Genomic DNA, 13,465 nt, shown 5'->3' on the forward strand with positions numbered 1-13,465 from the left:
AACTGACAATCACTTGGAGAGTAATGATGATCTATCAAGGAAAGTCAAAGATACACATACCCTTTAGCTCAGCGTACCAAAAACAAAAAACCCATTGCCTTCGAGTCGATTCCAAATCATAGCGACCCTATAGAACAGAGTAGAACTGCCCCATAGAGTTTCCAAGGAGCGCCTGGTAGATTTGAACTGCCAGCCTTTTGATTAGCAGGCACGGCACTTAACCACTATGACAACAGGGTTTCCTAGCCCAGTACAGACCCAGGGAAACTCTCATATAGACGTCTTAGGAGACATATATACGGAAGTTCATTTTATCAAGCTTTAGAGTAAAAAAAAAAATTGTAAATACCCTTGATAGAAGATTGGATAAGTAAACTGTAGCTTTTTTTCACACAGTGAAATAGTATATAACAGCACGTAAGAGCTTAAAAAATGAATTAGAGCTACTGGTAGCAATGTGAGTCAGAACTGACTCAAAGGCAACTAACAACAACAATAGCAATGTGGCTAAATCTCAAAACAGCATTAAGCAGAAAAACTAAGTTGCAAAACGAAATCTATCAAGTGATATCACTCATATAAGTTTCAAAAGCTGCACAAATGCTATATTCTGTACCTATGAATGTAACTATATTTTGTGTGTATGTGAGTATATACACAAATAGACTCTCATATGACAACAATGAGAAACAAACTCAGGGAAACAGCTGAGATAGTGTGATCAAGCAAGGGTACAAGATTTTTGATACTTTCTACTATTTTTTGTATGTTTGAAATATTTCATAATTTTAAAAAATGAGGAAAAAAGGTATATCTTGAAAATATTCAGTTATAGTTTGTTGTCACAAACTTAACCCAGAAAGACTGATTTAAGATAAAATAAGGGTTTCTTACTTGACTGCCTCGTAAATATTGTTGGAAGTATGTCCTGATAAAGCATCGTGTAAATTTCGAATAAAATAATCTCTGTATTCTTCTGGAAGAGCCATAAATGTTCCACCCATCACAATGAACTCTACTTTATCCACACTGTGACCAAGTTGTTTTAACTGAAAGATATATAAATTCATCAGCATTAGAAATAGTCACTTACTCAAAGGGGGTGTTGCACATTTCTATATTTTGCAGTGTTTTTAATCAGTACAGTTTTAAAATGAGAACCAACTAAACATATTTAGCTAATTCTGTGGAATTTAAAAAAATGGACTCCAGAGTCTAAAGAAAAAATATAATTATAGCTCAAATAAAAAGGGAGAGTGATAATTAAAAGTACGTAATAAACAAGAAGCTTGACTTCAACATCTAAAGTCAAACGGAAATTTAAAAAGACAATATAAACTAAGACGCAGTACGACAAATATCTACTCATTATAAGCAAATATCTATTGATCATATGCTTTATGTCAGACTCGTGGTAGGCCTTGGGGACAACAAAGATGATATGCAGTGCAATCAGGGCTAGATGCAAATGGAAGAAAAAAGAACACTAGATTAAAAAGAAAAAAAAATAAAGGAAGCAGTTTTAAATTGATTGTGAAGATTCAGGGCACAGGTGGCACCTCGAGTTTACTTTCTGGGGGGGAAAAAGGGAAAATGTCTGAAAACTACTGATGAAATATGAAATGAAATTGTCCCTACTAGGAGACAGAATGCTACATATCCTTAATTTGTCAATGAGCCAAGATCCTAATTCTTAAAAACAAGTATTTAAATTTCTTGCTCTAATGTTAGGTTTGAGAAAAACAGGGTCAAGTAGACTACTTGGTTATGAACTAGAATTAATGTATTATGCAAAGGATTTCTACACTTAATTTGGACAAAAAGGCATCTATTTTTTATACTTGTTCCTGCAAATTAAAAAAAAAAAAAACTATATATACATGCATATACATATCCATACACACACACACATATTAGTACTAACAGAATACTCTGGCTCTGTATCTATGGTTGTTAACAAGGAATACAATCAAAATCATCCTGGCAGCTTTTTCAAATTATTTTGCCAGGACCCTAAACCAGACTTAATCAGAATCTCCAGAAGTGAGGCTCTGACATGTGTTTTAAAAAGTAAATCAGGTTACTTGTGGCTAAAAAAAGAATCACCACTCTATATCAGTTTCTAAACCTTTTTTTAAAAAAACCAATATTCCTTTTTGGTAAACACAAATATTTCATGTTCTATTCAAACAATTTTATATTTTAAATGAATTAAATATCATAACTTAAAAATAATAATAAAGCCATGGTAAGTTCAGAATATACTTATCCAAGTGAAAATGAGAACTAGATGGCACTCTCTAATAACAATAGTTAAACAAACCCAGAATCGACTTATTGACTATTATATATATTTGTTTCTATTTTAGATATTCATTTTGCCCTACTGTATGTTACTGCAACATTTATAGACAGTGCTTACATTTTAAAATTAGGCAAGTTTAAAATAAAAGTGCAAGCAAAGAAAATCTGTATTAATGTTCAGATTTCTTGAATAGGTCATTTACACAGTACTTGTTTCTAATCAGCTATATTGAGGTATAATTTACACACAATGAAGTTCACTAACTTGAGATATATAATTTGATGAGTTTTGATAAATATATAAAGCTGTATAGCTGCTACCACAATCATCAAATAGAAACAGAACACTTTCATAATCCCATAAAGTTCCTCATGCCCCTTTGCAGTTAATTCCCTAGCAGACTCCCAGCAAACCAGTCACAATGCATGTTGATCTGGCTTACGGAAGCTAAAATTCAACCAATTCACCTATTGTCTGAGAAATTTCACACACTTACATTCCATAAATTTCATACCATATATGCCTGTTCATAAATTTAAAGAAATTTGGAAAAACAGACCCTTTAAAGAAAATAATATAGTCTGTAAAGAAAGGAGTGTCTTTGACCTTGTTGGGCACTGCAACATTGTCTCCCTCTCTAGAACAGATATCAAAAATTTTTAAAGGGGAAAAACACCATTTTAGTGTTTATTTCAGGTTCAAACCAAACCCATTGCCATCAAGTCAATTCTGATTCATGGCAATCCTATAGGACAGAGTAGAAGCTCCCGCCTAGGGTTTCCAAGGAGTGGCTGGTGGATTTGAAATGCCAACATTTTTGGTTAGCACCCGAGCTCTTAACCACTGCGCCACCTTTAGCACTTATTTCAGGTTCAACCCAAATCAAGCAACGATAATTTTTCACTAAATATAAAATTCTAATTTGAAAATGCTTTTTAAAATTTACCTGTTCTATTCGGTGTCTCGTCTGTAGAAAAGGGTCGTATCTAGCACGGATAGCTCTCATGGAAGTTGGCTAAAAAAAAAGAAAAAAATCCTGTTATGTCCACATGTGAATTAAAAATAAAAAGGAATTCTGAAAGGATTGTCATAAAAATAAAATTTTCTATGGCTTGGAATACCAAAAACTTGGCTTTCACCCCTTTCTTCCTCTCTGTCTTGTCAGGGTTCAGAATAATATGCTGAAATCATTGGGCTAAAGAAGATCAAAGACCACAGCCTTCAGTATGGATTGCACCTCAACATAAAGAAAACAAAAATCCTCAAGAATGGACCAATGAGTAACATCATGGTAAACAGAGAAAAGACTGAAGTTGTCAAGGATTTCATTTTACTTGGATCCACAATCAACAGCCATGGAAGCAGCAGTCAAGAAATCAAAAGACGCATTGGATTGGGCAGATCTGCTGTAAAGGACCTCTTCGAAGTGTTGAAGAGCAAAGATGTCACCTTGAAGACTAAGGTGTGCCTGACCCAAAACCCAAGCCATGGTATTTTCAGTCACATCATACACATGTGAAACCTGGACAATGAATAAGGAAGACCAAAGAAGAATTGACGCCTTTGAATTGTGGTGTTGGCAAAGAATATTGAATATACCATGGACTGGCAAAAGCACGAACAAATCTATCTTGGAAGAAGTACATCCAGAATGCTCCTTAGAAGCAAGGATGGTGAGGCTGCATCTTACGTACTTTGGACATGTTATCAGGAGGGATCAGTCCCTGGAGAAGGACATCATGCTTGGCACAGTACAGGGTCAGCAGAGAAGAGGAAAACCCTCAGTGAGGTAGATTGACACAGTGGCTGCAACAATGACCTCAAGCATAGTAACGATTGTAAGGATGGCACAGGACTGGGTAGTGTTTTCTTCTGTTGTGCAGAGGGTCACTATGAGTCGGAACAAACTCGATGGTACCTGACAACAACAACTCCACTGTCATTAAGTATCTCAACAGCAGGGCATCTCCTTGGATCATATTTATCTTTTGTGTAAATGCTTACTGAATCCCCAGGGTCACCAAATTGTTATGCCATTCACAGACATAGATGTGCGTATATATGCAAGACAGTTATATGGTAAAATAACCTCTACACAAAGTTATTAAATATATCAGTTTGAAATGGCTTAATGAAAAGCCTTTATGCTATTGTTACACAATGGAATGCTCTACAGACATGAAACAATGTAATGATACGAGATCTATTGTTGAATGAAAAAGGCAAAGTGCAGAATAGAACTCTACCATACGTATAAAAAAGTAGGATAAAGATTATGTATATGCTTGTATCTCCATATATACATAAAATACTTTAAAGGATATACAGGAAATAGCACTGACTACCTGTGGGTGAGCACAAAAGGATGGCTAGGGGACAGGAGTAAGAGGATGTTTTTTCACTGAATAATCTTCACTGAGTAATTTCCTTTAAATCACCATTTTAAAATGGCAATCCATGGAAAACAGGAAAAAATGAAAAACCATACATAAAGAGAGGAAAAAGTCAATGATTTGCTGGCTCCTGACTTCTTCTGAAGAGGGTTGACTCCTTCAAGGCCTCCTTACTGGTCGGCTGCTTTCAACCTTGCCCACACTCTAATCCTTTCTCCACATAGCCATCAAAATGACATATGAAAACCCTAAATCAGATTATATCATTCCCCTGCTTTAAACCCTAGTGGCTTCTCATGGCACCTATAGTAAAACCCAAACTCTTACCCTGACTTACAAATTCCTACCTGATCTGTCTCTTCAATCTCATGTTTCCATTTACCCACTATGCTCCAGAACACTCCAAGGTCATTTCTACCTTGGTGTGTTTGTTCTAGCTACTCTCTGCTAGAAATGCTCTTTCTTGATATTCTTATGACTGGCTCTTCTATCACCTCTTTAGAGAATCTCTTCCTAACCTACACAGATAAAGTATCAACCTAGCTACTGTCTATCTCTATATCTTATTGTAATTCTTTGCTTAGAATTTATTAGTACAGGTAGTCCCTGATTTACAATGTATTCAAGTTATGACAAACCATACTTAACACCATCCATATTATTTATTTATTTTTGTACATCTTCTAGTTACTCTTATAAGGCAGACTAAAGAACATTTGATGCCTTTGAATTATGGTGTTGGCAAAAGATATCGAATATACCATGGACTACCAGGAGAACGAACAAATCTGTCCTGCAAGAAGTACAACTAGAATATTCCTTAGAAGCAAGGACTGCAAGACTTTGTCTCACATACTTTGACGTATTATCAAGAGGGACCAGTTCCTGGAGAAGGACATCGTGCTTGGTAAAGTAGAGGGTCAGTAAAAAAGAAGATCCTCAATGAGATGGACTGACACAGTAGCTGCAACAATGGGCTCAAGCATAACAATGACTGTAAGGATGGCATAGGACTGGGCAGTGTTTCATTCTGTTGTATGTCGGGTCACTGTGAGTCAGAACCAACTCGACGGCACCTAACAACAACAACATCGTCAGTAATATGTACTACGTAGATGTTGCAGGACATAATTTGCTCTTGTTATCACTCTCAGATGTTTACTCTCAGCTATTCGATTTTATGATTTACTGTTCAAAACACTGTCATATAGATTTAGTTTCCTAACCTAAATCAAGGGCTTTAGTTGCTTGAAAACTTGGACCCAAATGCTGACCACTTTGCTAAAGTCAATAGGCAGAACTGGGAAGCAGTGAGATATTACCACAAAATAACACGAAGAAAAAAAGAAAAGGACCACACAGACAACTGTCACTAATTTTCTGACTAGAAATGCTGTCCCCATTCCTGGGGGTAACCCAGATCATCAAGAGCCTTCCACAAGTGGGGATATCACCGCAACTCACAAAATGCCAATACTGCCCAGCGCTTCATCTTTGCAGTAAATTTTTATGATTTGTGTTTTTTTTTTTTTTTAATATACGTATGTATGGGTTAAAATATATCAGAAGTTTGTATGTAATGAAGATACTGATAACACAAGGCAAGAATAACAAAAAGCAAAAAAAAAAAAACTGGAGGTATTTGACTTACGTCAGAACCAAGTTATGACAGACAGTATAGCCAGGACAGAACTCCATCGTAAGTCGAGGACTACCCATATCTGATACTTGTTTGTTTCTTTATTATCCATTTTCCATTATTAGAATGTAAATCCCGTAAGACCAGGGACCTTGTTTGTTTTGCTCCTTGCTAAAGAGGCAGTACAATGTAGAGGTGAGGAGCACTGCAGGAAAGACAAAATCTGGCTCTGTCACTTACTACTAGCAGTTGTTTAAGCCTTCTATGCCTTAGTTTGTTCATTTATAAAACTGGGATAATAATAGTGTCTACCTTCAAAAGGTTGCTGTAAGGTTTAAAGTTGTATTTCTCCAGTGGCTAGAATGATGGCACTTGCAGACACTCAGCAAATATTTGGTGAATGGACAACTTTTGTATTCAGAAAAAAATACAAAATAAAAATTTCAAGAAAGCAAGTGTTGTAAAATCACACTTTTATGATGAAATGTTACATCATGAAAAGTATGATGTAACATTTCATCAAACAATCTTAGATTACTTTACCTCATATCCAGTATAAGACTGAGTTGAATACTCAAAATCTGAATCTGGACCACCAGGGCAGTATCTGCCAATACAACAAACAAATTAAGATGTCAGATACAAAACTTAGTTCAACAGTCTAGTTGAAGTATCATAGTCTCCATAAAATCCTGAAATAAAAGAGTTTCATTTTGCAATCCTTGCAGAAGAGTCTACCTTTGCAGTACCTGAAACTAATGTATATTCTACTAACAAGTAAACAAGATAAATATATGAACGAACACTATCACGTTTACTTTCAAAATACTGCAGTCGCTATAACTTTAAATGTTTAAGCTTCTAGGGGCAAATCAAAGGTACTAAGTTTTCTTTTAAGTTTAGATTGATACTCATAGCGCTCTCTTGGTAATCACACTCAAGGAAATCTTTCTCCCTTTTAACTTTTCCACCTAGATTCATGTATACTCCTCTGCTAATTTTTCTTAATATCTAAATGTAAGCAGTCTAAAGTTATTTATATGGATAACCTTCCATCTCGATACTTTTCTAAACCAAATTCATTTTAAATTTCTGACTACCAGAATTTAGACAGCTCATATTCCCATGTTTCATTTGTTAATAGAATGTCCACTGTTTTAAGTTCTATAACCTATGCATTTTTTATGTGTCACAATAAATTAAAACCTTTTTATGTTCCATTTTTAAATTACTGAAATATCCTATCAATGGCTACTTGTTTCAAAAAACTAACTTATGAATTCATTAAATGGAAGTTTTTACCAGCATGCATTCATCAAGAACTCCAGGAGACTTAATTCAATTAAAATATACACACACACAATTTATCAAAATCATCATACTTACACACATATATTTCCTGTAAAACTGATGTGTGGACATCTATGGGGTTTGCACATCACAGCCACAACAGCAATCTATAAAAGATTAATTAAAAAGCTATCATGGAATAATTAATACACAATGCTGGAGAGTGGTATGCAGAGAAAGGAATGCAATCAGAGACTGGCACACAGGGGGCTTCAAAGGCATTAATAATGCTGTATTTCTTAAGGAGGGTATCATGAGCTGAATTGTGTCCCCCAAAAACATGTGTATCAATTTGGCTAGGCCATGATTCCCAGTTCTGTGTGACTGTCCACCATTTTGTCATCTGACGTGATTTTTCTATGTGTTGTAAATCCTATCACCATGATGTGAATGAGACGGATTAGCAGCAATTATGTTGATGAGATCTACAACGTTAGATTGTGTCTTAAGCCAATCTCTTTCAAGATATAAAAGAGAGAAGCCAGCAGAGACAGGGGAACCTCATACCACCAATAAAACAGTGCCAGGAGAAGAGTGCGTCCTTTGGACCTGGGGCTCCTATGCGGAGAAGCTCCTAGACCAAGCGAAGATTGATGACAAGGACCTTCCTCCAGAGCTGACAGAAGAGAAAGCCGTTGCCTGGAGCCGATGCCCTGAATTTGGACTTTTAGCCTACCAGACTGTGAAAAAACAAATTTCTCTTTGTTAAAGTCACCCACTTGTGGTATTTCTGTTATAGCACCACTAGATGAGTAAGACAGTGGGAAATGGGTACAAGGATGATCCCTTTTCAATATTATTCATTGCATGTGCTGATTTGTATTATATTTTGCAATAAATTAAGTGTAAAATAAGGACTTAATAATTTTAAAAGCCATCATGATTTTTATTCTCTCTGATATACTGTTTAACTAAAATATTCTACAAGAAAAAACTATGCTATATAAAATTATATATACACACTAATCTTTATAAATTAAACACCACACAGACACACTAGATCTCAATCTGTAGAGCAGTAACTATTAAGCTAGGAATTGGACTTCACAGAGTTTGTGTGAAAAATAGTCTCAGAGGGGTCCGTCAGAGGTCATGTGGGATAAGAAAGACATCAACCTGAGAAAGGAGGTGATGGCAGAGATGGAACAGTAGTTACACATGGCAGGGGGCAGGGTTGGTAAAATAATGATATATATTAAAGCTAATGCAAGCTACGTTTTTCACTGTCAGAAGATGTTATAAATATGGAAAGGGAGAGAACTAAAACTCTGTGGGATGAATGGAACTGGAGGTATTATTGTGAACTCATAATTTCCACTATACATACATACATGGATGTACAAAAAGATATATATGAAAATGTATTATGTGTATGTGTATACAGGCATGAATGTATACACGCACATGTGTATGTATACATATATTCTATAGCTTGGTTCACTGAGAGGGCCTGGGAGTAGCAACACCCTAATTTGAGCACACATAGTACACAAATCTTGGTTTGTAAATACTCTTCATCTCTAAAAGGCACTAGTTCTTGGAAACATGGCTAATTCCAGCGCTGGGGCAAAGGAAGTACACAATGATCCTGGAATATTTTGTCATGCTAAAAAGCTAGAACCGCACAAAGGATAATGCAGAGATTTCAAAAACATGCAGAAACTAGCTTGAAAGGCTCCCATAGGTAAATCTGGAACAATTTGTATATCAAAATAAATAATGACAATAACAGATTATAATCCATCAAATAAAACAGGAAACTATGACTCCACACTGATGTTAATAAATGAATGAATGAATTAGAAGTTTGATGAGGAACAGGATGTTTATATAGTTGTACCCCCAATATGTGCTAATTACAAAGTGAAAAATAATAATTTTATGAAGTAGCAGCCTGACAGACATCACCTTGATCAAAATGAACATCACCAGTAATGGTACTGAGGCTGTGTGCCATCTGATAGGATACAGTGAGAACACAGTATCACTTCGGTGATGTTCTTGCCAAAGATACATAAATTGAATCTAATTGAGACATCTGACTATTATCTAACTCAAATCTAACTACACTAACATCTAACTAATCCAAGTTGAGGGCCATTCTACAAAACAACTACCCCAAAATCTTTAAGAGTGTCAAAGTAACAAAGTCAAGGAAAGACGGAATAAATGTCCAGACTGATGAAAACCAAAGAGACATGAAAACTAAATGTAGTGATTCTGAGCTGGCTCCTACAGGGCATTACTGAAATAACTCATTAACTTGAATGAGGTCTGAAGAATAAATTCCTGATTTTGACAGCTGTATTGTGGTTACATAAGAAATGGCTTTTGTTTGTAGGAAACATGTTGTTTTTGTTAGGTGCCGTCCAGCTGGTTCCAACTCATAGTGACCCTATGTATCACAGAGCGAAACATTGCCTGGTCTTGCGCCATGCTCATAATCATTGTTATGCTTCAGCCCACTGATGCAGCCACTGTGTCAATCCATCTCGTTGAGGGTCTCGTTGACACTCTGCTTTACCAAGTGGATCACTGTCCTTCTCCAGGGACTGATCCTTCCTGACAACATGTCCAAAGTATGTAGGACGCAGTCTCGTCTTCCTTGCTTCTAAGAAGCTTTCTGGTTGTACTTCTTCCAAGACAGATTTGTTCTTTTTTTGGCAATTCACAATATATTCGATATTCTTCACCAACACCACAATTCAAAGGCATCAATTCTTCTTCGGTCTTCCTTATTCATCGTCCAGCTTTCTCACACATATGATTCGATTGAAAATACCATGGCTTGGGTCAGGCGCACCTTAGTATTCAAGGTGACATCTGTGCTTTTTAACACTTTAAAGAGGTTCTTTGCAGCAGATCTGCCCGATGCATGCATCTTTTGATTTCTTGATTGCTGCTTCCATGGCTGTTGATTTAGATCCGAGTAAAATGGAATCTGTGACAGTTTCAATCTTTTCCCCATTTATCATGATGTGGCTTATTGGTCTAGTTCTGAGGATTTTTGTTTTCTTTATTTTGAGGAGTAATCCATACTGAAGGCTATGGTCTTTGATCTTCATCAGTAAGTGCTTCAAGTCCTCTTCACTTTTAGTAAGCAATGATGTGTCATCTGCGTAGTGCAGGGTGTTAATGAGTCTTCCTCCAAACCTGATGACCTGTTCTTCTTCATATAGTCCAGTTTCTTGGATTATTTGCTCAGCATACAGACTGAATAGGTATCGTGAAAGGATACAACCCTGACACACATCTTTCCTGACTTTAAACCACACAGTATCTCCTTGTTCTGTCTGAACAATGGCCTCTTGATCTATGTACAGACTCCTCATGAGCACAATTAAGTTTTCTGGAATTCCCATTCTCTGCAATGTCATCCATAATTTGTAATGATCCACACAGTCGAATGCCTTTGCATAGTCAATAAAATACAGGTAACATCTTTCCGGTATTCTCTGCTTTCAGCCAGGATCCATCTGACATCAGCTATGATATCCCTGTTTCCACGTCCTCTTCTGAATCTGGCCTGAATTTCTGGCAGTTCCCTGTTGATATACTGCTGCAGACCCTTTTGAATGATCTTCAGCAAAATTTTACTTGCGTGTGATATTAATGATATTGTTTGATAATTTCCACATTCGGTTGGATCACCTTTCTTGGGAACAGGCATAAATATGGATCTCTTCCAGTCGGTTGGCCAGGTAGCTGTCTTCCAAATTTCTTGGCATATACGAGTGACCACTTCCAGTGCTGCATCCGTTTGTTGAAACATCTCAACTGATATTCCATCAATTCCTGGAGCTTTGTTTTTTGCCAGTGCTTTCACTGGAAATACACACTCAAGTATTCAAAGGCATCAAGTTGGCAACTTACTCGCAAATGGCTCAGGAAAAAAATGTTCTTTGTAGGGTACTTTCAACTTTTCTGTAAGTTTGTGATAATTTTCTTAAAGAAAAAAAAAAAAAGCTAAAATTTAAACAAAACAATAATTTGGAGACACCCCAAAACAAATCACTTTGCAAGAAATCTTAGCTTTTTCAAGCAAATCCTTTTATTTAAAATGAGACACAACCATATATACCACTGACAAGGTCAGTTCAACTCAACAGCCTTTTACAGAGGGAGTACTATAGGTCAGGTCTGTGCTACACAGTACTAGGTGGGGCCTGAGACTACAAAATAATAATTTGTTGCCTTTGCCTTTGCCTTCTGAAAGCTTACTATCTAGTAGTGTAGAAAGACATGAAATAGACAATATCAAAACAACAAGGTTTAAGAAGCATGTACAAAACACTACTCTACCTACCCCTGCCTGTTGTCGTTACCCTTAGGGTCGCTATGAGTCGGAATCGACTCAATGGCAACGGGTACAAACACTAGGAATGTCCAAAGACAGCAATCCAGGGGAGTCAGGGGAGCCTTCCTGAGAGCTAACAACTATGATGAGTAAGAGTTAACTGAGTTAAAAAGGTAGGGGGAAGTGAAGGACAAGAAAACTATGTGCAATAGTTTTCAAACTTTCTTTTTAAGCAGTAGAACTCTCCTTCCAGAGTAGAATGCCCCATAGGGTTTCCAAGAAGTAGCTGGTGGATTTGAACTGCCAACCTTTTGGTTAGCAGCCAATCTCTTAACCACTATGCCATCAGGGCTCTAACATTTAACTTAGAACTTCAATATATAAAAGATGAAGTAGGGATGGGATCTCCTCTCATGCTTTCCTACTATTCCCCATAGTGGCTCCCAAAAAACTTCCAAGGAACCCTGTAATTTTGTAGAATACAGTTTAAAAATTACTGATAGAGTAGAAAAAGCAATGATTTTGGACTCAATCACAGAGACCTCTTACTATGTTATTTTCCTGTTTTATACAATGAAGATGATACTTTCAAGGCTATTCTGAGAATTAAATTAGAAAACATACCCAAAGTACCTAGCACAGTGACTGGTGTATAATAGGTGGTCAACATATGGTGGCTATTATTGTTGTTATTAATAATGGGATAATAACAAAGGTGGTGTTCAAAGTAAAAAGAAAACAAACCTCAAAAACAATCAAACAGACTGTGCTGACACATGGTAGGGACTGCAACCAATGTCAAAAACAATATGTATATACATTTTTAAATGAGAAATTAACTTGAGCTATAAACTTTCAGCTAAAGTACAAAAAACAAACAATGTACTATCAGAGGCACAGCATGAAAAAAGACATGGAGGCGAGAGTGTGCAGTAGATAGAGAATTACAATCAGCTGTGTATTTCTGAGTTAAATTGTCACAGGTGGCTTTGCATTTCTGATAGATCACTCTGGTGACATTGTGGAAGATGGATGTAGTGCAGGTAGGACAAAGCGGACCAGTTGGGAAATGACTGAAATAGCCTAAACAAGAAATGACAAATGCCAAAGCGTGGACAATGATGGAAATGTGTCTCACGTTTTTGGGAAAACTGAGTAGATGGTGACACCATGAGCTAAGATGGACAGTGAAAAGAATGAGCAAGTTTGAGGTTAGTTTTGGTTAAGTTAAATTAGTTTTGGTTACATTAAAACTGAGTTTCTACAGGCAGTAAAAGGATAAATGTCTAACAGGCAATTTGATGGGAGTCTGAAGGTTGGGAAGAGGTCAGAGCTGGGGTCAGCACGTAACAATACTTAAAAACTTCAAACGGATGAAAAATTACCAAAGAATATACGTACAGTAATAAAAACAGGGGAAACCCTGGTGGCGTAGTAGTTAAATGCTACGGCTGCTAACTCAAGGGTCGGCAGTTCGAATC

General features: G+C 36.5%; 1 protein-coding gene across 2 annotated transcripts in view; it reads right to left on the minus strand.

The window, feature by feature from the left end:
- Window positions 1–13,465, minus strand: part of ELP3 (elongator acetyltransferase complex subunit 3) — a 115,758-nt gene that overhangs the window by 93,845 nt on the left and 8,448 nt on the right. For both annotated transcript variants that reach the window (XM_064272643.1, XM_064272642.1), the window contains exons 4-7: window positions 7,724–7,794; window positions 6,881–6,944; window positions 3,252–3,320; window positions 895–1,049 (exon numbers count right to left, since the gene is read on the minus strand). In XM_064272643.1, coding sequence (XP_064128713.1) covers window positions 895–1,049; window positions 3,252–3,320; window positions 6,881–6,944; window positions 7,724–7,794 — 359 coding nt within the window. The remainder of the gene's footprint in view (window positions 1–894; window positions 1,050–3,251; window positions 3,321–6,880; window positions 6,945–7,723; window positions 7,795–13,465) is intronic.

This window comes from Loxodonta africana, chromosome 19 (genome assembly GCF_030014295.1).
Source record: "Loxodonta africana isolate mLoxAfr1 chromosome 19, mLoxAfr1.hap2, whole genome shotgun sequence".
In the NCBI taxonomy this organism is placed as follows: domain Eukaryota; kingdom Metazoa; phylum Chordata; class Mammalia; order Proboscidea; family Elephantidae; genus Loxodonta; species Loxodonta africana.